We start from the raw sequence: 25,671 nt of genomic DNA, 5'->3' as shown, positions 1-25,671 counted from the left end.
CATACGAAAGCAACTAGGCATGGACACTCCAAAATTGACGGGAATCGCCGTATTTTTTCCGCCTCTGAGTAGAACCCTTTTTCACAATAGCTTGAAAAAACCTGCAATCCAAACTGCTTATATGGTGATGAACTGGGGAATTTCCGGCCGACAACTTACCAACTAACCAGGAATAATACAGTAAAGAACGGGGGATGCTGAAGTCGGTTTTCAAAGAAAATAAGATGGATGTGCCATGGTAGTGTCATTTTCTTATAGTCGTCATTGTGTCGTGGTCGTTTAGCACAGGCCGTGATGTTGGTCATATCTACGAAAATATTGATGAGCTTGTCCTTAAAATCTGATCTTGATGTTTGCCCTGATGACAAACTATCCGTCCAACTTGCAAAATGAGTGTCTCGAAAGAAAATAAAATCAGTCGAAACTCGTTGTGAAAGTGAGTTACGACTTTTATCGGTGAACAATCGAAATAATTTACGCTATATATAAAGTTCATATGAATATTTAAATCTGATGTTGCTGTGTAAGAAATAATTGCTTTTTCAGATAATATACGTGAACAGGTCAATGTGAAAGAAATAAAAAGTATACATGTGCAATTACCGTTAGGGGCATTCCAAAATAAATGATGGAGTGATTTTAAATATGTATTCTGTGGTGTCCACATTCACTGTCGCATTTACCTTTACAGTTGCGTCCTTCTGACATTACGAACAGGATCTCCCGGCGCTGCTGACGTCTGTGTAGAAGCAACTTACGGTCTTCTGACGTTGTGATCGGGATCTCCTGACGGTATTGATGTCTCTGTAGCAGCAACTTTAGCAAGGAGACGGGATTACCGATGCTTTTGACGCTTGCAGTTGGAGCAACTTATTTAGCCCGTATTCTGTTCCGGGCATCATGTCATGTCAAGGTATGTTATTAAACATGAACAAAACACTACATGTGCAGCGTTTTTTTTCGGAGGAAAAAGAGCACCACGGAGCGAACCCCAACGCGTGTCTTTCGTTTGTCTGTACAAAAGAAAATGGCTTCATTAAATAATTATCAAAGACACAGTTATGGGCCTTGTTGTACTGTGTAGTTTGCCAACTACAATCAACATGTTCTCATTTGCATATGTTGAACGGTTTTCTCCAGTTATGACCAACATTCAAGTGTTTGGAAAACGACGATGCCCAGCTCTAAATGAATCAAAGTTGCAAGACCCTGTTAAAAGTTTTCTCACCCCATTAAGGGGGAAAATCACCAACTATATAATGGTATGTCTGTAAGTAATAAGACACTATTGGTGGACACATGGGTCAGCGCGCTCGCATTTGAAATTACATTTTAATGATATAATAAACACTTTTACATACTTATTTTAAGCGGTTGATATCAATGTTTACGATCGCTGCACATGTGAAATACAACCTTGATTAGCCATGCGCCCGATGAATTCACTTGACTGGTCATACAAAACACTAATGGGCTATTTTTATCCTCTGGAAATACCAGTCAAGTGCAGGAGGAAAAACCCACGATCTGTCCGTCACGGAATGTCTACGTCCTCGGTTCTTTGTTGGCATTGTTCGGGGTTCCGCGAGGTTGGCGCCAGGTCTTGCATGCCATGTTGTGTTTGAAATTACTGTGCAAACATGAAACAGGCTTTATTTTGACGGTGCCACATGGCTGATCAGGCGAATCTCGTAATGATTATAACGGGAATTTCTATGGGACGTAGTAAACAGTTGTAGTGGTTTTTCATTCATAAACATGATCGAAGTCTCGCTACGCTGCTTGCGTCCATTGTTTGCGTGTTTGGTCGGAGGTGCATGTTTGCCCTTGGTGCTACTTGGCTGATCAGGCGGAAACGCCATTGACTAAGAGGCTCTCTGGGTTAGTAGGACGCTTAAGAAAGATTGCGACACGGTTTTTAAAACATTTGACTGAAGCTGATTAGAGCTGTTGCAATTGCTCTTGGATGATTTATATCTAAATATTTAACTTTTTATTAAAAAAAATAAATAACTTCTTTGGATTGAATGTTTCTGCTGTTTGTGCAATATTATACGGTTGCTATGTTTTCAATTGAGTCTCTTAGAGTACTACACACTAACTCATGGTAGTCTATGGATGATACAAGCTTCCGGGAAGACGATTAGTGTTGAGGCCGAATCGAACATGCGACCCTTGGGTTGACAGCCTATCAAGTACATTACCCCTATATCACGGATCATCCACTCTAGCTTTGACAGTCTGGTTTTATTTGGCTGCTAAATGTGATGATTGAGCTTAATTGCATGGTTGTTGACAAAATGGTAGTTTTAATGTGCTGATATACGATTGCGAAATATAAAACTATAATATTCTTATAAAACACCTTAACTTTCAAATTATAACACAAACGTTACATGTGATTATTGTCAAACACTGCAATAAAGGTCGTCTGTAATTAAAAATTCAGCGGACGTTTCAGGTGTCACCATAAAAAGTCATATTTCTTGTGTCATTCTAAAGCTGTATTAAAACGGATTGCTTTAACTGGCAATATCCATTTCCGTATGGCCAACATTAATATCTTTCAAAAGCTCCAAGATTATTGATATATTCTTTAAAGTTTCGGAAAGCGTCCTAATTTTGTGTTAAGGTTATGAAAGTCTGGGTACTAAATTCTACACCTTGAATAATGGGTATCGAGTTTCAATGGCCAGTCAGACAAAAGCTGTTTTCACATTCGCAACCCGAAATACCACACCTGATCCAATAGCCGTACAGAAATTGCCCAATTATACATTAAGTGCTTGCATAAGACGGGCTCAAATTGAAATCAGATTTTCCCTATCCAAACTTTCATTATACGGGCTCATTGAAATGGTTTTATGCGGCATTGAGAATGATTTTTAATTTAATAAATTCAATAGGTCGCCATCGTTCTTTTGAAAGTGTATGTTAAACATGACAGAAAGGGAAAATTCATGAGAAAAAACCCTCGTACATTTTGATAACCAACTTTATGCATAACTTTTATGTATTTATAATTGACTACGTTCTGATCATGTCATTCAGTTTATGCAACAATTTTCTACTTCCTGAACCGATAATTGGCCTTCGATATGCATTTTCATATATGAAAAATGAATACAGCAGTCCGACTGTCTTCTTATAAATTGCATCATTAAGTGTAACACAAAAATAAACATACTAAATGTAAGGGATGACCATTAGAGAATACATGTTATTCACATATTAAGTCAAAATGTACAACCAACAACACTTGAAAGTGCCTTCAATTGCGATGCTGTGAAGTTCGAATCCCGGGGGGGGGGGGGGGTCCTTTCACATGGCTCCTCAAAATGAAATCAGTACTGGTTTTTGCCTAGGAGATGGTAAAGTGAATCGAACTGAAATAAATTAGTATCAATAGCGATCATATATCTAGTGTGAGTTGATGACAATTTCGGGAATGAATATAAACCACTTTTGCAATGATATGAATGCCTCTTGTATAATTTGCAGGACTTATATATAATATCTGCGAGTGTTTAGATCCGACCTCGTGATTGTTGATGAGTACTAAGGAGAAACATTCTTAATACAATAAAGTTATATAATTTCATTTGTTTCATATTCAATAAGGTATCTATAAGCGTTTAGCTAAAGAGTTATGGAAGAGTGCTGCACTAATTCCTTTTTTTTGGTAGCACCCTTCTGCCCTCATGGAAACCAGCTTGTGTACCGACCTGCCTTCTTAGAATTAAATGCTTAAGATAATCAAAAAATACTTTGTCTTGCTTAAAACTTAAATCATTATTATAAATTCATATACACTGGACGAAGACGGCAGTCGAAACCTATTATTCCTTCAATAAAGCACAATTCCTATTGTTTTGTTGTGAACTTCTTAAAGTTCATATATTTCTCTGCCATATACAATATGCTACTTTTTCCCGAAGAACCCTATCCTTTTCCTGCAGCAACCTGTCCCTTTGAAGACCTGGTTAAAACCCTATTATCTTATTTCAGTTACTTCTCGTTCCACTAAATAATATTAATTCATTTTGTTCTTGTACTTTTGAGTAATATCATTGCATTTAGTTCTGGTACTATGAACTAATATCAATGCATTTAGTTCTTGTCCTATTAAGTCATATTATTAAATATAGTTCTTGTACTATTGAGTGATATCATTGCATTCATTTCTTGTACTTTCCATCTCCTTAATTGACATATATTTGTCATTTAATGCACGTTATACTGTTGCTCCTTGATATATTTCGGAAGATTTTAGCAGTATGATGTATATCGGTGTCACAATATTTAACAAGAAAGTCTTACACTGTTATAGTTTGTTCAAGATCTGTTTGCGAAGAAGTACATAATTTGAACAAATATTGTCATTTGCAGTTTTCCATAGATCTGTTTAACGTTCTTTGCGGTCGTATTTACAGACAACTTCAGTGCGAAAGTTTAGATGTAATATTACCTAACACAATTTTGTATGAATTTATCATTCCGATTTTTTTAATATCCTTCCTTTAGTACAAAAAGTACTTTTTATTTAAACATCAAATAATTGATATCTTAAATTTGAATCGCGCAACAACTTCAATAAATTAGACAATAAATGGCAAATAAAAATAATAAAATAATCGCTGGTTGAAAAGTGCGGGTTTATTCTTCCCTCTCGAGGCCACCAGGACGTGATTCCAAAGTACCATTGACCTTCACATTCTCTAGATTCCTATCTGGCTGATATTCTCAAATGCTACTTTAAGTCGTTTGTGCATTTCTTACATAACCTTAAATGGATTATTAAATATCTGTGTACATGTTTATTGTTATTGAACAAATAAAACCGCTTATGTTACAATTACTCCAATAAGTGCCAACCACTAGATGTCTAAGCCTATGATTTCTAATTCTGTATTTTTATACATTCCCCTTTTAAATGCTGTAGTTATTTTGCTTTTTATTGAGCATCTCCATTTACAGATCAAAAAGTTGACCTTGAAATTGTTTAACATGAATATCTTACATAAAGTATTTTCTTACTAGACCATAAATCATCGATTTAAGAGACCTAATTAATTCAAAATTCAATGTATTAAGTACACTATTTAAAATATAACAAGACTACTTCAATCGATCGCTATTGAAAATCAATCTCGTATCTGCATGAATGTTTCCAGCTAGCGACAATTATAAACATTGTCACCGAAGCATGTTTGCAGAAAAGTCCCACCAGATGAACCTCGCTTAATTTGAAGTAGATCAATTTTCTAAAGATATGCAATCAGACGCCATCGAAAACATTATTAAAGTATACTATTTTGTTAACCTTTAAAGCAAAGGAATGCGGTATATCAGTTTTACCATCAACATATAAAGTTACCTGGGGCAAAAATGGCTGATGACAACCACAATGGCGGGAATGACATTCTCAACCAATCAAATAGCCGCTTTCAATGTAAACAATATGGCAGGTAAAAACTATACCGAATAGGTTTTATGTAAATATGCATACCACCTGCCGATGTTTTTGTATATTATTTAACTGACATATGTGATAAACCCTTTAAATGTATATTTTCAGATGCCTAATGAATAAAACCAGCCAACAAGCATTCCAAACAGCAAAAAGTCCTAAGAAAAATTGTCAACTTCAGCAATCCGGTAGGCGTGGTCTAGTTTTGTGACGACACCGTTCAACTTGCTACCTGAGCGACAGTACGGCTGAGTGCGCTTTATTAAAACAGGTAGGAGAGAGCACGGTCCAGTTCTTGTTCACGGTTTTGTGACTCTTATTCTAAGTTTTCTTGTCAATCAGCTTCGTCAGACTTGAACAACTCGGAATATATACAATTACATGCCGGCGAAACATGTGTTTCTGTGCTAATTTAACTAATTACGTTTTATACATGCTGACAATACCGGACATTAAGTGTGTCAAACAGGAGTATTAAGAGAATTTAGTGACAAGTGGCGAGTTGTTGACAGTTTGATACTACGTAATTTTTTGCTTTAAACGTTACCGCATAATAACTTGTAATGATGAGCGTTGAAGGAGGTTTGGTGCTTATACCGTCAAGTGCAGGCTTTGTGACGTCGGCGGGTTCCTACTCCGGTGGCGTCACGTTCACGTCATCTGCAACAGACACCATCGCGTTAACGGCGATGCCTCTTTCTATGCTTCCCGTTGGTTCCAACATACAGTCAGTTGCTACTACAGATATTGTAGCAGCGGCTGCAGCGGCCACCATCAACAGCACCGAAGCTCAAGACGATGACGACGACGACATGGAACAGGATACCGGAGGTCAAGAATCGAACGGGGAGAACGTAATGCCGACGCAAGTGATAATAGAGCAGGGTACAGATGATCTGTCGCCTGATAATATGGAAATCAAAACGGAGCCGCCCCCTTTGGAGGCACCGTCTCAGTTACAACCGGTGACGATCCATTCTCATCAACTCCAGACGGCCACGTTAGTTCCGACACACACCATTTTAGAGATGTTGCCACAGGGTCTTATTGAGCATCAACAGCTACTTCAACAACAGCAGCAACAACTACAACAACAGCACGATCAGTTGTTGCAGTATCAGCAGCAGCAACAACAACAGCTAGAACTACAACAACAGCAGCAGCAGACGTCTCCGAAGGGTGGCAAAGGAGGGAAGTCGCCGAAGGGACAGATGATGAACGGGAACTCAAACGGAAGCGGAGGTAAATGTACACTTAAGTCAACTAACAGAACTAACGCATCGCTAAAATATTACTAAATAAACGTTTCAATCCCTCAATTGCACACCGTTCAATTACATGACGGAAACAAAGATTGATCATTGACAACAGCACAATAACGGCATTGAAATTGAATTAAAGGTATCCATAGAAATGATAGAATTACAATCTCTGAATACCCTCAGCCTCTTACAGCCAGAACACGGCGCGTCTCTGTCGCTCTGGTATTTGGTTACATGTAACCTGTGTGTTGGTGGAAAATTAAAACCGTGTTTCTTATTGTAAAACACGAATGATGCAGTGTCCAACCAATGTCAAACAAGTACACCATGCTAAACTGTTGGCCTCAATTATATGACAAATCCGAATGACGATTGACGTTCCATGTAACGCTGTCCTCTCGTCTTTAGAAATACGTAAAATCACGGAAAACAGTCGAATTTGTGGCAATTTTGACTCATGGCAAATGCGTCAATTGAGTCTTTAGTACTTAAAATGACACTGCTTAAAGGACTCTCGTCTTGAACTACATGTACAGTAGACGTTGTGCACAGCGTTTTAAAGCATAGGCGTCCGTTGCGGCTTTGTAACCAAAGTTTTCTCAATGTATTAATTAGAATATCCATTAAGAGGATACATATCTTCATGTATTGAAAATAAAAAGTTTTCTAACACATTACAATTTTGTAGGATTAGAATCAGCCCTAACACAAATGATCGGCGTTTTAAGAATTGAAATGTCCATGCACCTTGTCTTGAAAGGGAAATGTTCTCTTAAAGAGATTAGTATTTGCGGCGATTTGATGCATGGAAAAGATATTGTTGACTGCTCGAGCGTACATGTTGACATTGGATTTGTGGAATTATTACTAGCCCCAGTGAAGCAGTTCTTAAGGACTTGAAGCAGAACTTTGGCTAGTGAAGCGTCGACTATTACTCGTTGGATTATGGCTCTTAATGCTTATGCAAATATTTATTACTAAGCCAGAGCTCTCGTTAATATTTTGGGTAATAATATGATTTTCTTAATGTATGCACTTAGCGAGAGAAATAATATTGTTTTTATAACCTGAGAAAGTCATTTCTTACGTAACAAAATATGACTTTGTAACTTAAACATCACAATAAAAGATGAATTTATGAAGATATATCACTGCATTTATGCATACATGGTTGATAAGTAATTAGATCTTAAGCGAACTTAACTATCAAAAAAGTGAGACAGTGTGACGTCAAGGAATATAATGTTTTCATATAATGCACAAAATTATATGCAAAGTTTCCATAGCTGTAAATCTTACACCATGTGTATTCAAATCGTAAACGAGAAATATTTTATGAGATTATTAACGTGTTTTAAACCAAATTAAATGTAAACAGGTTCTATTTGTACATGCGATTCATTGTTGTCATTCTTCATTACAAAGACGACGATTTGCATAAGGTTATGTTCTTTGGTAAAGGCTTCTATAAGTGTTTACTATCGAAATATCATTCATCCCACAAGTGGTCTGCACTCTTATACACTGTGTCACAAACTTCGTATGCTAGCTGACAATGCTCGTTATTTGATGAAGATTGTCACAATTATAGGGAACGAAAACTGTCAATTGATATTATAATATCACGTTTCTAAAGGACTTGGTTAACCAGACTGATTCTTTGTCAATTAATTTTGATTTTACTGATTGGAAATAATCAAGGACATAAACATTCTTTAAATCAAAATAGTTCTTAAATTGTGCTTATCTGAATAAAAGCTATGATAAAGCGGCGCTTAAAAGGCGAATGTCCTCAGTCATAATTTCATAAAATGTGGTCTAAAATATACAATTCATTTACATATTGTCACATACTTCAAACACAGGCTGAAAACATAATGAAAATAGACATCCATAAGGTAGACTGGTCGATTCATCAGATGTATTCATTAAGATATGAATTTTCCTGAAAACTTTGTAAAGTAATTACCATAAAAGCATACATGATACACCGAATTGAAGTTTCAGTTTTCTATATAACAAGGTTCGAAATGTGATGGGAATATTACCATCACTAGCCTTGTATTAGATTTATTACCTACAAATTCTGATTAAAACGCATTATCAACGTGGTGTGGACGGTTTTGAAATTGAAATTACCAGCTGCATTTTTGTCGAATGTAAATGAAAAAGCAGTGTCATCCTCTTTCATATTTGAAATCGGAGGACATTGAGGCAGTTGACACCTTCCCACAGGGGAACATTTTTATGAAAATGTATATATGCAACTGAATTAAGTTTCGATAAATCATTTTTTAGCTCGTCTTTTCTGCGGCGGAAACAAGTCGAGGTATGATCGTAGTCTTGGTATCTGCGTCGGCGTGGTAAAAACTTTAACATTGGTCATTACTAAAAACACACACAAGCTATTCAAATGAAACTTGGTATATATGTTGCCAGCAACGACAGCAACACACTTGTGTTGGCGTTCACTGCGTGGCGTTCTTGATGTAAGTAATGACACAAAATATTGGCCGCAAATTGAAAATGGTCGATGGGTAACACTTCCAGTCATACAGGGCTTATGAGTCACCTTGTAGATCTTCATACACATTGTTATTATATTCCAAGTTCTTAAAAAGTCACATTTTATTGTTAAATTTTACATGTGCAAGGTAATATATATGAAACGTATTCGGCGTAAATTCAGCGAAACATTTCAGAGAGTTTGGATGAATCATGCATGTCTAATATCATACCTTCACATGTTGTCTTCACATGATGTGCATAACTTATATGTTTTATTATTATTTCATATTTCATACACCTATGGCCTTGAATGTTTGTCGTTTTACCTTAATTGTGAGTCATATTTATGTCAAATTGTTCTACCATTTGACCAAATTGGTATCAATCCACGTTTCAAGCCTAAGTTTTGTGCATAGTGCCCGCGTCAGTTTTTTTACTTATTAGCTGCATGATTTTGTGAAATATTCCATAATTCATAATTTTATTGCTAGCGAGTCTTTGTAGATTAATACTGCTGTCTAAAAACCAGTTATTCAACGAAATTGTTTTTTGTTTGTTTAAAAACATCTGTCGAATGACATTTCGTACGATGTTTGCGCAAGTGTCACTTTTAAAAACTAATTTACATTTATTACACCATGAAAGCTAGATGTTATACTTGCATGATATGAAATAAAATACAATTTTACGTCGTTCATTTCAGGCAATCATTCAGTTTATATATATATTGTATAACCAGTACGAAAGTTATTCTATTGTAACATAATATCATATAATATTTATGTTTACCTTACATTATTAAATATATACCCGTAATATATACATTTATAGCAGATCTATATTGAAATTAACATATGTATTACCTTGATGCCCTTTAAAGGTCATATATTAATGTATAAACGCCATTTTGGGGATTTCTTAACATTGCTCTTGCTTTTGAATACAACGATTTGCATAATCATATATGTATTGGATGATATTTTCTTATTTCCGCAAAAAATATTTGAGCCATATATCGTGTTAGTTATACATTAAACATGTCGATCCCCTAACTGCATCCGTATTGGGATTCGTACCCATTTGCGGTCGTACCATCATCTGATAACGCCGCCATTCTGGTTATGGCTAATGGGGTTCATTAAAATTGCAAACGTCATTGTAATCTTGTTAAAATCATGGCTGTACATGGGTTGATGAATGGTTGCTTGACTTTACCTCATAACAAAACACATGTTCACTAAATCACAATGCATCGTCTCCTGAACTGTTTCGTGGGCGTCAATAAAATCATGATGTTTTGACAACGTTTTTAAACATCATCTGCTTATGAATCATTATATTATACACAACTTTATGACAACCATTCGGTGTGTTAGGTTGCCTTTTATGTAAACGCCATCCCGAATTTCTCCACCCTTTCAGTGTGTGGGCTTTTTGTGGCTTTTTCATTTCTTGTTTCTTACTCTTGGGCCCATTTCAGTCATTTCTCATTTTTCCGTAGAAACATCCATGAGAACAACAAGGTGAAATCAATTATCTCCCAAACTTTGTAATCATTTATAATATTGGCTGAAATTTAACATACAAAGTGAAACATACATAGCAAAATTACAAAAAATGACACTTAATTTCAGTTTTCGACTAACATTGGCTAAGGTCTTGATTGGAACGGGCCCCAAGTTCCAAGACAAGCCCATGCTTTGAGAAACCCATAGGAACATTAATACCATGAAGAATAGATAGGCTACAAGAGTTTGGCCTTCTAAAAAGTCTTAGGAACCCTTTTGCAAACTTCCACCCATCTAGTATCTTTAAGCATGGCTAAATCTTCAAATATTCCGTATTTCCCACACTAGTTTCCCTTTGAAACCATGATCGGCCACTTAACACCGGTAATTCTTTATAATCGTCGAAAATAACAGAGTAAGGCTTTCGTTATATTGTTTTGACAAGTTGGACAATAGCGAGACTGCGTTAAGAGCTTATGATGAGACACATCAGTTAGATCCTTCTTGTGGCGGACCTTCAAACAAACGCCAAAGGGAGAAGGTGCTAGATTTACCGATAATTAACGGGTAGTTCGACCCAAGATCTTTGACGATTTTATGGTAAATGGCCTAAGGGCGTGTCCACTTGATGACCGGCTACAATCATGGACCGTTATAGCCAGCCTGGCTGGATCTTCATTTGACTGTTGTCTTTGCATTGGAAAGAAGGCGTGTTTTTAATTGTACCAGATTTGGTATGTGGAGTTTTAACATCGCAGTTTTCGAATACTGTGTTTGGTTTTCCTTCGGTTATCAGATGCCCATGTCTCGGTTCGCCGTCTAAGAAGGTCGAACCATAGAAAATTTTAATTGGTTCCTCTGGTACTAAAATTTAACCACTGCTTCCCCTCGGCGTACTTTCGGCATTAAACCCAAATTTTGGACATTTCAGCATTTGGTTTTCTTTTTATCACAACTGTGCTATAATGCTGCAACAATAGGTCGAAACATAATGAAAACATTCCTTTGGTAAAGGCCTTTTCTTTTGAAAGTATTTGAACGGATTATGTAAACCTCCAATAATGTGGTGTTAAATAGGCCTTTTGTGAAGATCAACTGTGTTTAACTTCCTAGGGCTACTTTAAACTACCGAAACACACACACACACACATATTCCCTTCGTTTTCTCTTGCTATTGTCAGCTTGACCGGGTTATAAACTTGAAACTTTCTTCTTCGTGGACAAATCTTGCTGCAAGTTATACATATCCATGGAGAGGACATGTCAATTTCCAATTATCACACTTGATTGCTAATGGTATTTTGACTACGTCGCACCCGGCATGGGTACGGGTTTAATGTTTCCAAATGAATAGGCCTAGTTGAAAAGGTTTTCTTCAAAATATGCATTCATCCCGAATATTTCAGTAAACCAATTCATACTTGGTAAAGAGGGTTATAAGACTTTTAGCTATAAGGTTGCATACAAATTTGTCAAAAGTAGCATTTCGTTTGAATGACATGCTAAAATAAGAAAGAAAAAAATCAGTTAATTTTATATAAATCCATCACATATTACGTTTATCTAATATGAGCCCATGACGTTTTAACAAGTCTTAATGTAAACTTATTTATCGCTCTGACCTTGTTGAAGTACATCTTGGGATGTTGTCTCAAATATGCCAGTTTTTGCATAATTAATTAATTATAAGAAAAGTATTTCCTAGAAGCAGTTAAATTTGGTATTTGAATTCTGTTGTTAAGTTCAACTTATGAAACGATTCAATCTAGTACGTGAAATCAAATTTTAATATTTGACCTTGATGGGCAACACTATGACGTTGACTATAATTTAGCCCGTAAAGAATACTGAAACCCTTACACACCATTTCAGATTAGATCGCGGACGGAAGTCTTTTAAAACTGCATGTTGCAAGTGTATTTTGCATTTAACAACATCGCAAAGACAAAACAATGTCAACAACAAACTAACAAAAAACTGCATTCACAATAAGGAATTGAAGATACTAAGACTTTGAAGAAACTGATTTTGACTTGAGTATATCTTGTTTGTCACTGGCAATGGCTATTAAACGTACACATATGGAGGTAAACAGCATGTATAAATGTAATTTGAAAGCAATGTTAAGTGATGTATTTTATGGCCAAATTAAATGGCTGTAAGTGAAAGTAGAGTTGATTAAAACCCCTGATGTATGCAGTATGCTTTTATCCCAAGCAAGGTACTTTATCTCATAAACCATCGCTTTATATCAAGATCAACTTCTAGCTTAGAATTGGAAGTTAAAAGGAAATTGACGGCCATTTTTATTTCAGCGTTTTGCTAAAAAGTTTCATAAATGGCAATTTTGTTTTTGTAAAGGTTCACTGCTAGATGTAATTTGATAAAATGAAAGTGAGTTTTAAGTTGATTAATGTTTACGTGTTTATGTGAACTTGTTAAGAGATGGTATCTGAAAAGCTATATCGTTGTGGGAAAAGTTTCTTAAATGGGAAAAAATATTCGACACATTTGAAGAAAAATATGTTTATAACTTTGTTTGCTTTTTGCCCACATTACGTTCAATGTATTGTACCAGTAAATGGATAACTTGCTAATGTTTGAGGAATGTTTATTATAGTTTATAATTACAATTGATTCAAAGACATACACAATATTGTTGAACTTAACTGTTTGTTTCATACTTAAATAACAAACTCTCATAAATATTAAATTTTATGTGAACGGTAGATAAAACCTGGGAGACAGTTGCTATTTCAGGCGACACCAGCAGTTTGCACGAAAAATAATGGCGTTTTTGGCCTTGATGAGATGGAAACTAACACCAATGTCGTAAAAGTCCCCAGACGACAATGAATCAGTTGTCGTAAAATATAGGGATCTGCTTGCAAGCTGACAACACATTTATATTTCATTTAACGTCTCGGTTCCTGTTTCATATTGTGTAAATATAAGATTTCCGATGGCCGGATAAAATGTAAATAAACGGTTTGAAGTGTAAGGTGTATCGTGACGCTTTAATTAGATGTCACATCGTCGCGAAACCAGATCCTCTTTAAACCAGTGAAATCCCTTATTTTTGACCAAACTTTCAAGTACTCGACGAAAACATATGTAAAAGGTGCATGGACGAAGACGATGTAACTTTTATAGCGGTTTTCAAACATTGTACCAAATGTCCTTAACAACCTATACATTTGCATCCGCCATTTTGTATTCTTTAAATAGTCAGTGTGTAATAATAGTGCAATCTTTATTGACAGAGGAGATATTAAAATCTTGCACTGAAATAAAATTATTCATACAAAGAAATCATATAAGGTGTAATGATTTCTCAAAACGGCTATAGACATGATTTAACTCCATCCACATTTTACAAATTTATGTTTTGAACATCTTTATAACATCTTAATGGTTATTTTTACGTATATTGCCCATTATATTAATGATGAATGTTAACAGAACTGATTTTAATGCTAATTTTTTATGACAGGATCGGCGTTGTGCTGGCTGATGATTAACGATAACACTGATTTGAATAAATACGTACACTTTAAATGAACATGTTTATATCATATTCAAGTTTCAAGTTAACAAAACTGACGTCTACAACACTGACTTAAGAAAACCAGGTACTAGTTTTCATATATACACGTACACCATATTCTTAAATCAGATGATAAAGTTAATTTCATTTCTAAAAGTGAAGGAGTATATTTGTCTCACACAATATATATTTATAAAATGCCGCATAAAATTGATTGTGTAGATGAAGATGCAAAGTTTGTTTTAAAGATTTAATGTCTTAAAGGTCAAATAAGTACTTCTAAGAAAATACGAATTAAAAGAAACCACAAACACCAAAAGTAACAGTACGTCTTAGAAAACAAAATCATTTTTCATTGTGTAAAGTTTGATTGAAATCTGAAAAACCACCTGCCGTCATTAATGTGGCAGATTCATCTATTGTCTTTGTTGTCCATCCTTTCTTTAACGTTGACGAATGCTATAATTTCCCTATCCATCACACACACAATTAACTGTCATTTAAAATCCGTGCGTGATTTTCATCATATGTGCGTAACTGTTATATACATGTGTACGTTTTCTCCTTTTAAATGCGGGTTTGTCTTATTTCACACATTTATGTAAATGGTGGCGTTTGAACAATACTTTTTTCGCAAAAATAAAACATGAAGCCGGTTGATTAAAGCACTGTACATTCCAGTATCAATAAAATAATCTGCCAAAATTCCAGCTCTAGATATATGTTTTAAGTGTTCAACGGCTTGACACAGAATACAGTGGCCCAACTTATGTGTGACAAAGATTAGAATACAGAAGGAAAATCTCTTGCCAGTTGGCTAACTGTCCGTTGCAAGTCAAGTCTTCTTTTCATGGTTATAAGCATTAACAATTGGATCAAGGCAAATACGTGCACCACCGTTACGCCGCTCCAAATGTTCCGCCACTACGGCTAATAGACCGGCAAGAACTAGGTCAGCGTTACGCCATGTACTTTGGCCACTGTCGCTGCTCACCCTAGCAAGTCCTCCAACCACAGTGTTTGGGTTTGCTACTACCAGACCTTGAAAATGTCAATATGTGTTCTATTCTCTCTCTGCTTCGGTTGTTCTTTTTACAACTTTTTATGTTTCGGCTTGGCTTGTATAACGGAAATGTTTTGTCTTGCTTGAAAGATATTGACATGAATGAAACTGAATCCGTAAACAATCGTTGTTGAGCATTAAACTATTCATGAGCCCATGAAAAGGTCGTATTTTACCCCAGATTGAATATGCACTAGGCATTTGAATTGAAATGTGATAGTTATGTTTATTATTAATTATTTATAAAGTTAAAGCCTTTGTCAAATATTTGGTTTGGTTTGTTCAAATTACAACGTTATTGAATTTTCCACAAGGTATTTTAGCATGAGTGAAGCTATTTTACGTTTATACATAGAATTTATTATGAGCCATTTTATTACCAAAACATGTTATATACACCATGGCAAATATACCATTTCTAAAATACACCTGTGGGCATTTTCGAATATAGGCATTATCCATGGCGTGGGTGCAAACATCAGGTTTATTAAAACGCCCGATTAGAGATATAGCATTTCTTTAAATTACCCCAATGCTTCTTAACTTAAGACGAGCAATAGCCCCAGGTGTGGGTTTTATTTAAGAAACTTCTGACTTTCAAGTGTCGGTCGTTTGCTTGAAAATTATGGGCGTTTTGGAATGCGAAAATCCATCTCTGCTATTCAAAGTTTCAGTCGTATATATGTGCGGGCGTCTTCTATTGTGTCAAAAAATTACTAAGTTTTCATTTCACCAATTTGATTTCCATGACAACAAGGTTATTTTATACTAGATGTAGGCAGTCGGCATACAAAGCTCAGGTAATATGACCATAATAATTGTTCATTTCCCATCCCAATGCTTACTTATATTTCATGACATTTGGAAAAGTTAATGAAGTTCCTTTACCCATCATTTTCGTGACAACGATTTTCTCATGTTTATGGAGGTCACTGTTTTAATTAAACCTCAGTAGACAGAGACGGGTGCAGGGTTATACTTGGGTGTGCATGGGGGGCGGGGCTGGGGGGCTTAGGGCGTGCGCCCCCTTCCTCCAATACCTATATCTATAGGCTCCGGATGAAAACGATTTTCGTATTTCTATGGAGGTCACCGTTTTAATAAACCCCAATAGACAGGGACGGGTTCAGGATTATACGCTACAGGAGATGACCTTGTGGGAGGGGGAGGGGGCGGCAACTTTGGACGTGCGCCTCCTTCCTCCGAAACCTAAAGACTATGGATTTTGGTACGGCGTGCTAAGGTGTCGTTACCCAAGACTGCGTTGTTTAGTTAATTCTAGAATGGTAAATTTTATTGTAACTTATGCATATTTGTGTATACATCAACCTTTTCTCAGTGATTAGTTTCCTGATAAGCACATCTATCATATAGTTGTTTCATTATAATTTAGTTGAATACCATTCGTTATCAAGATATAAAAGGAATTATGTAATGTTTTATTACGTAAAATTTCACACATAAGGGTGTTGACAGGTGACATAAAAACAATAGCATTGACATTTCTTGGATCATTAACAGTGTGCATACTCAATTGACACAGAACTGTGAAAAGAAAAATAATAAGACAAGTAATTATGATAGCATCTTCTGAAAACCTGTATCACTTAAATGGAAAAGTGACAATCACAGAGACGCTTGATGCCCGGGGGCTGGTTTAGATATCGGTTACCGGTCTAAGCGGTATCTCCACTGTCCAGATGCGTTCAGCCCGGGGCACCGCATTTCAAACAATACCGATCAAAATTACACTTTAGAAATTCACTTTTATTTGTACATAAATGACAAAACTTTTGTTTTTCAACATGTGGCATGCGGGGAATTCTTTATCAATGCTTTTAAACAGTTGTAAATTGCTAGAATAATGTCATTGATGCATCAGATTGCCTTGTTTGTTAATGGCTAACATATCTAATCAATTACCATACATTAAGTTTATATTGTTAATGTGAAACGCAACGGGTTCTCAAGCTTCAATTGACCTATCAATATGTATTTCGTTTGAGGTTATTAACTGTTTCAAACTTTGTTTGTTGCTGCATTTAAATATGATTTGGTTTAACTTAAATGCCAATTAATCAGTTTGAAAACGTTCACTGTCCCGTCAGTTGATCTACTACTTTCCATGTATAAGCCTGCGCAAATATTTTAACGTACTATCAGGCGCGTAGCTGCCTTGACGCGAGTACGCGGCTGAATCTACACCATTCTGACAAAAAGATATAACAATTCAGCCAAAGTTGCAGTATGCGTACTTGCTCAGATGTTTGTATGATCCTAAAACTGTCCATTTTCCAGTACTAAATAAAGCGCCTCAGAACGCCCACAATGCACCATGTTGCACCGTTTTTGTTTTTTTTGGGGGGTGGGGGGTGGCATGCCCCCGGACCACCCAAACACAATTATGAATCCACATGAATAGAGGGCTAGCTACGTCCCTGACTACATATATATCGCACGGTTGTACAGTTTTCGACACTTTTTGAACAATGACTTTATAAAGATTAATGAATTATATATTGAAAGTTTATAATAATAATAATAATAATAATAATAATAATAATAATAATAATAATAATATTAATAATAATAATAACTTTACTTAAAGAAGATAACACATTAAGACATAGGTATCATATTATAAACAAACATAACACACGACTTATTTACAAATTATGTATAATAATATGATAATGCTTATATCCTGGATGCAGGCAGGAACAACACGTATAACCATGTTGTTTATCATTTATATGTTAATTTTATAGTTGGTTTTTCAATGAAACAGAAAATGCTGTCAACTATTAACAATAACTATATTGTCCCATGATTATTAATTATAAAAGAATGTTTTTATTTTATTACACACATCATGTGACCCGCGTTTAAGGCCAAGAGCTAACGGCAGGTATAGACTCACAAATGAATCAATCATACGTCGTGCTCTTGACACTGTTCAGTAGCGACTGACCTATATATAGCTACGATAAAATGTACATTTATATTAAAACAGTTTGCTGTCCATAAACGTGCATTGTATATATTGAGGCTATATTTTGATCGGTTGTAGGTAAAACTATGTCCAGTCCGGAATGAGGACGGGCTTTGACAAAGTGGCCTCTGGTTGCCTTGAGGGGTATATAATGGTTTTGTTGTCATGGAAACTAACGCGCAATGTTTTAAGCATCACTAGAAATTCTATTTCTTTAAAATTATCTGTTAAGTGTATTTCCATCAAAATGATAAATTTCTGGCTGGTTGAACTTTTCATCAAAAATGTCAAAGCATGCTTCATTACACTGGTCATAATTAATCAGTCCAGGCCGGGTCTAGCACGGCACTATTTCTGGTTTGCCGAACTTGTCTTCAATTATTACAATAAATTCACAATAAATTGAAATGCCTTGTTTCTCAGGTAAATTGCATTTTTATTGAAATCCGTAAATCTCATGCAAGGCGCCTTGTTTCGCGACTTCCTTTCTAGGCCCCTGGAATCGTCTCTAATGAATTTAATCACTTAGTTTGCACCGATCAATCGATTTAATTTGTTTGGGATCTGTTGAGTCTGGGACATCTTCACATCTCTAATCGATATCTTTAGCATTATCCTGAAAGCAACACTTAATTCTGCAATAATATCCTCTGTGATTGTGTTTTTTTTATAGGCGCATGTATCAACGAAGGGTTGACTTAGTTTTTAAGTATTTAAGAATTGGTTACAAACATGCAGAATAGAGGAAATATGATTTAGATAATGACAGCTATCACGTCAAAACTTCAACTGTTGCGTTTTACGTGAATAAAGTGCTTATCTTTTCGTTCGTTTTAATCTTTTGATATAGGGGAGATAACTACTTCATCAAAACTTTAAAGAAACATAATTTGTTACCTCCCTTTTCCTAACAATGAATATTAAAACAGTTAAAATTAAACAACAACAACATTTTCTGCATGACTATTTTGCTATATGTTATGTGTTGATAGCATTCAGTACAATATATTTTTCAAAAGTTTTTGTTAACAATTTCATTTCTTGAAACAAATCGACAAACTTTATTGAAAAGGGAAATAATCGAACTTCGGAAGATGTAGACATAATATCCAAGTTGTACCTCTTTAAAATGTTAGACTGTTAATGGTCGTCCTTAAAATTGCATTTTATTTGGAAGTCGGTTGCCTTGGATACGATCAATTCCCCATTTAACTTTAGTTACGGTCATTGTCTGGAGAAAGGACTAGAACGTTGATTACAAAACAACAGCTCTTGTTTGGACTACCTTTTGTCTGATAATATATAGTACATGATTATGGTATGTTTAACATTCTGTTGTTTTTACCGTCAAAACACTTCTTCTTCAACTCTGTAAGAGGCCGTATTAGACTATTTTAAATAGTTCAACTTGAGTGTACAATTTTGAATTTATTCCTTGTGTGTTTTACAAGCTTTAAAAAGTTGCTGTCATTCTTAAGAATAAAGGTTTCCATATTTTAATTGTATACCCTATTAAAGCAAAACTCTTTATATCAGTGAAATTAAAATAAGAAATCTTTACAAAATTTTGAATTCGTGCACTTTTAACGTTAAATTTTAGTTTCAGTTTATTGGCAATATCAGCAAATACATGCAAAAAGATTTTGTGAAAACACAAACATAATAATATATACAGATGACCACACAAGAAAAACAACAACAGAATAATAGATGAATATCTGGCAAAACAAATATATTGGAGTTTACGTCAAGTTACGACAAGTCACACGTAAATGTAAGTGCATATATATGAAGATAAACAAACCAATGTCGAAATATGCACTTTTTAACTTTGTCATCCAGCAACCAGGAATATAACTTAGGGATGGTTATTTTTTTCCTTTTGCGTCACCACTGTACTAAGTTACGTTTTAGAAAACAAAAAGTGTATTCAAAAATTTCATAGGAGTAATTTACCTATTTCTTGGGCGATATCTCTTGCAACGCAAGTCTTGTCAAGATATTAAAATTTTGTTTAAAGTCTCGATGATTCTGCGATTAGTTTTTTTTAAATAAACTTTGAAATAAATCAACAAACTAAGTTGATATAAATTGAGAAAACAGTCTTTATCGACTTTGTCATCAAACAGTTAATGTGAAAATCAAAGACGTCCCCTTACTTACAACTACCAAATTATGATAATTTTCCACCATAAATATGCAATAAACCGAGTGGGCTTTCACTTTCTAAAGCTCTGTTTGTCATTTTCAGTCGGTACTAAACTTTCCCATTCGTTTATATGACAACGCTTAAATTTTGTATTTTTAAGGCAAAAGTACAAGTTTTTGGTTTTCGCAAAGCAGGTGGCGCTTTAAATCAAGTTATTGCCGTGCATTTGGTGAGAACTTTTTTCCGCATTTGCAATATGTCAAAACCACTATTGAATAGGCCCCTTGGTACTTTTGCTAATTTAAATTATTCTTTTTCATCTGTTACTTATTTTGCAAATGTGTCTTTTTAACCTAATGATTTATAGATTTTATAGTTTTCATTAATGTTATTGTTACTGAAACAGAGTAGAAACAATAAGTATTCCTTTTCATAATTGATCTTTTATTTTCTGTCAAAGTTACAGATTCTGTATGTTTTTGACAAAAATACGAAACAGAATATATTTGTTAGTCGGCATTATCCATCATGTCGTATTTAGTACGAAAACTTTCAGCCATAAAGTCATAGGTGATTAATCTAGCCCCTCAATTGATTTATTTCTATCTATCAATCATAAAGATACTGTTAACAAGAGTTTTATGAATGACCACAAGCCTTCATCCATTTGTATTGTGTATACAGTTACTGGATTCTGCGGCTTTAACAATCAAATGGTTAGTTTGGTACATTGATGATCGAACTTGGGTATCGGTATGGAACATTGACCGAAGCGTATACCACATTTCGTCCATCTTTCACCCTACTGTAATTCTGCTTACTGCTTCGTTCCCTCTCCTCAGATGAACAATTTCTCTTCACCAAGCTTGCTTTTCTCTAAGCTGAGTCTACTCCTACCGTATTGAACTTTGCCACTCCGCTGGTACGGGATTTACCGCGCCTGCTATCGGTAACCAATAAACAAATGAAAACTGCTCAGTGGGCGTCGCCTGAGTGCGCATGGGCGTGTCGGTGACTTGCCTAGCTCCGCCTTTCAATGTCTGAGACCGCAGCTTCGGCGCGAGCAAATAATGCCTCGCTTTGCAACAGTTGACGGATTTTTCAAACGTGCTTGAAAACCCATGACGTATTTAAAGTCATGAAACATGCAAAATTGACATAACATTGTATCTATCCTGACGCTGATTGTGTCCGTATAAACTTGTATTACACTTCGATAACCGTAAAATTGTCAAACATTCAATACGGTTTGTTCATTGTTCCGTTGGACCATGGTACGTCAGTTTTATGTGTCAAAGATGAAGATGTCATAATATCACTTCACAACACGTTAAAAGACATTAAACAATGTCAGTAACTGATCATGCTGAGTTGAACATTTCTACGGACTCGAAACAAACCACAGCAAGGCAGACAAAAGCAGCGAAAAAAGTAGTTCGATTTTTTTTTCTCCGATTGCCACATTATTTATTACATTAGTTTGTATTTCTATTGTTTTCTAAGAAAACTAATCCAATTACAGCATGTAGCCGCGTAGTGGCCGGGGGTCGGAATGAATCCCAATTTTTCTTCCAACGATGTACTGCATTAAATAATGTAATTTCTCAGACCAGTGGGCCGGGAAGAGTTCCTATCAGAAACTAATGCAAAGTCTAAAAACCTGCACCTCAGAGGCCCCAACCTTGTGAGGGTTCGTTATTCCATGGCGGAGCAGCCACTTTGTTCCCTTAATTGGCTAGAATAAACTCATATTTGAAATTTCACATTGATGTAAACTTTCTGAATGGACTCGCGGGGGTATGAAATGTTTGTTTGGAATTGCCTTTATCGTGTCGGGATCGATATTAATATCATCCAAAGTGTCATAACGGCGCGAATAAATTCTCCCCACCCGCTCTATTAAATGTCTTTATCCCATCTGCACCTCGATTGAATAAAAATTGAATCCAAACCTGGCAATATTAATTTTCATTATTTTCAAACCGATGTTTTGATACCAGAGATAGTGCAATTAAACACTTCTCGTTGTACAATAAAAGTCCTTGATTTATTTATGTTTTGAAAGTCACTGCCAAGTTTTATTACCACCGGCAAACGTCAAATTATTACACCCTTGTCTCACATGCATGCCAGCTACCTAGAAAGTCGCAGCACGCCCTTATTTGTCATTACCAGTGAACCTAGAATGTCGACTTTGTATTAACGATGTCGAAGACTGTTTACACTTTCTGAGAAATAATTTCTTTTTTTCTCCGTAAGTTTTTGTTTTGATTGGCACACTGTCCCCTTTGGCCTCTTCTTCCTGTTGTGTACCAAATCTACGACCCTCAATAGAGATGCCAAGTAATTGCAGGGAATCACTTGATAACAATAAGATGACAGGATTAACTAATGGGGGACCCCTAGATTGTTGCAACATTAAAATTAATGCCAACGGTACGTCATATTACAGGGAAATGTTGTGATTTCTCCCAAACTCTCTCTAGACCAATTTACACATTGTCAGATAACAGGAACACTTAATGTATCAATTTATGAACAATTGTGTTAATCATGTCCCTTAAGTGCGCGTTGATGCTGCTTTAATTCTGTGTCTGATATTTGTATCACGCTGAGAGTGTGGGGTATAACAAAGTTGGAGTGTAGAAAAGATGGCCTTGATCTAATATGTGAGATTTATGTACTTCTGTAAATCGTAGACACTGCGATCGGCCTTGTTTTAATAGGTGAAAATAATGTATTTCTATGAATCGTAGACTCGGCGATCGGCCTTGTTCTAATAGGTGAGAATATTGTTAATCTATGAATCGTAGACTCGGCGATCGGCCTTGTTCAAATAGGTGAGAACATTGTATTTCTATGAATCGAAGACTTGGCGATCGGCCTTGTTCTAATAGGTGAGAACATTGTATTTCTATGAATCGTAGACTCGGCGATCGGCCTTGTTCTAATAGGTGAGAACATTGTATTTCTATGAATCGTAGACTCGGCGATCGGCCTTGTTCTAATAGGTAAGAATATTGTTAATCTATGAATCGTAGACTCAGTGATCGGCCTTGTTCTAATAGGTGAGAATAAAGTATTTTTATGAATCGTAGACTCGGCGATCGGCCTTGTTCAAATAGGTGAGATCATTGTATTTCTGTAAATCGTAGACTCGGCGATCGGCCTTGTTCTAATAGGTGAGAACAATGTATTTTTAGCTCGACTATTCGAAGATTAGGTGGGCTATACTTCTCGCCCCGGCGTCGGCGTCGGCGTCGGCGTCCGGTTAAAGTTTAAGGGCAAGTTGGGATTTTCACTTATAAGTCCAATACCTTTCATTCAATTGAGTTAATACTTCACACACTTGTTCAGGGCCATCACATGATGAGGTTAGATAACTCCATATTATTCTTTACACAGATTATGGCCCCTGATTGACTTTGAAACTTAGGTTAAAGTTTTAGGGCAGGTTGGGATATTTATAAATAACTTCAATACCCTTTGTTCAATTGACTTAATACTTCACACAGTTGTTTAGGACCATCACACAATGAGGTTACATAACTCCATATTATCCTTAATACAAGTTATGACCCCTGATTGACTTAGGTTAAAGTTTTAGGGCAGGTTTAAGTTTTAGGGCAAAGTGGGATTTTCACTTAAAACTCAGATACCATTCATTCAATTGACTTAATACTTCACACAGTTGTTCAGGAGCAACACCCAATGAGGTTACATAACTCCATATCCTTAATACAAGTTATGGCCCCTGATTGACTTAGGTTAAAGTTTTCGGCAAGAAAAAAGTTAAGGGCAAGTTGGGATTTTAATAAAAAAAACCTTATACAACTTTCATTCAATGCACTAATGAAATTCAAAATTATTTACGACCATCTTACAACAAGAAACATTACTCCATTTTAACCCTAAATACAAATTATGGCCCTTGAATATTTTTATTTATTTTTAATTTCTTTTGACATGCACATTTTTACATTCTTAACCAGTTTTTTACCAAGGGAAAACAAGGAGGGCTATACAATATAGCCCTTGAATTTTTATTATTATTATTATTATTATTTTTTAAATTTAATTCTAATTCCTTTTGAAAGGCATACTTGTATATTCTTTACCACATTTTCATAATAGGATATCAAGTTATTTAAATGACTTGCGTCATTTTTCAGGTGGTGGGAGGGCAGCATCAAAGTCACCTTATGTATTGAATAATTTTAGTTAGGTTTGACATAAACAGACCAAACTTGGTAATATTACATTGTTATTGTATTCACTTCTAAGTCAAAGCGGCGAAGTCGAGCGCGCTGTCTTACGACAGCTCTTATTATGAATCGTAGACTCGGTGATCGGCCTTGTTCTAATAGGTGAGAACATCGTTTTTCTGTAAATCGTAGACTCGGCGATCGGCCTTGTTCTAATATGTGAGAACATCGTTTTTCTGTAAATCGTAGACTCGGCGATCGGCCTTGTTCTAATATATGAGAACATCGTTTTTCTGTAAATCGTAGACTCGGCGATCGGCCTTGTTCTAATATGTGAGAACATCGTTTTTCTGTAAATCGTAGATTCGGCGATATGCCTTGTTCTAATAGGTGAGAACATTGTTTTTCCATGAATCGTAGACTCGGCGATCGGCCTTGTTCAAATATGTGAGAACATTGTTTTTCCATGAATCGTAGACTCGGCGATCGGCCTTGTTCAAATATGTGAGAACATTGTTTTTCCATGAATCGTAGACTCGGCGATCGGCCTTGTTCTAATAGGTGAGAACATTGTATTTCTGTAAATCGTAGACTCGGCGATCGGCCTTGTTCTAATAGGTGAGAACATTGTTTTTCTTTAAATCGTAGACTCGGCGATCGGCCTTGTTCTAATAGGTAAGAACATTGTATTTCTGTAAATCGTAGACTCGGCGATCGGCCTTGTTCTAATAGGTGAGAAAATTGTATTTCTATGAATCGTAGACTCGGCGATCGGCCTTGTTCTAATAGGTGAGAACATTGTTTTTCTGTAAATCGTAGACTCGGCGATCGGCCTTGTTCAAATAGGTGAGAACATTGTATTTCTATGAATCGTAGACTCGGCGATCGGCCTTGTTCTAATAGGTGAGAACATTGTATTTCTATGAATCGTAGACTCGGCGATCGGCCTTGTTCTAATAGGTAAGAA

At 35.8% G+C, this 25,671-nt stretch overlaps 1 protein-coding gene across 5 annotated transcripts in view; it reads left to right on the top strand.

The window, feature by feature from the left end:
* The first annotated feature begins 700 nt into the window (after positions 1-700).
* LOC128210390 (paired box protein Pax-5-like) overlaps positions 701-25,671 on the top strand; it is a 73,597-nt gene continuing 48,626 nt past the window's right edge. For 2 of the 5 annotated variants that reach the window (XM_052914754.1, XM_052914741.1), the window contains exons 1-2: positions 703-913; positions 5,579-6,712. In XM_052914754.1, coding sequence (XP_052770714.1) covers positions 6,034-6,712 — 679 coding nt within the window. In that variant the 5' untranslated portion in view covers positions 703-913; positions 5,579-6,033. Of the gene's footprint in view, positions 914-5,578; positions 6,713-25,671 lie in introns of all 5 variants that reach the window. The other 3 variants (XM_052914760.1, XM_052914734.1, XM_052914747.1) reach the window with 3 other exon arrangements.

This window comes from Mya arenaria, chromosome 2 (assembly GCF_026914265.1).
Source record: "Mya arenaria isolate MELC-2E11 chromosome 2, ASM2691426v1".
Classification (NCBI taxonomy): Eukaryota; Metazoa; Mollusca; class Bivalvia; order Myida; family Myidae; genus Mya; species Mya arenaria.
The sequence above is the reverse complement of the archived record's forward strand: the minus strand, read 5'-3'. Positions and strand labels throughout refer to the sequence as shown.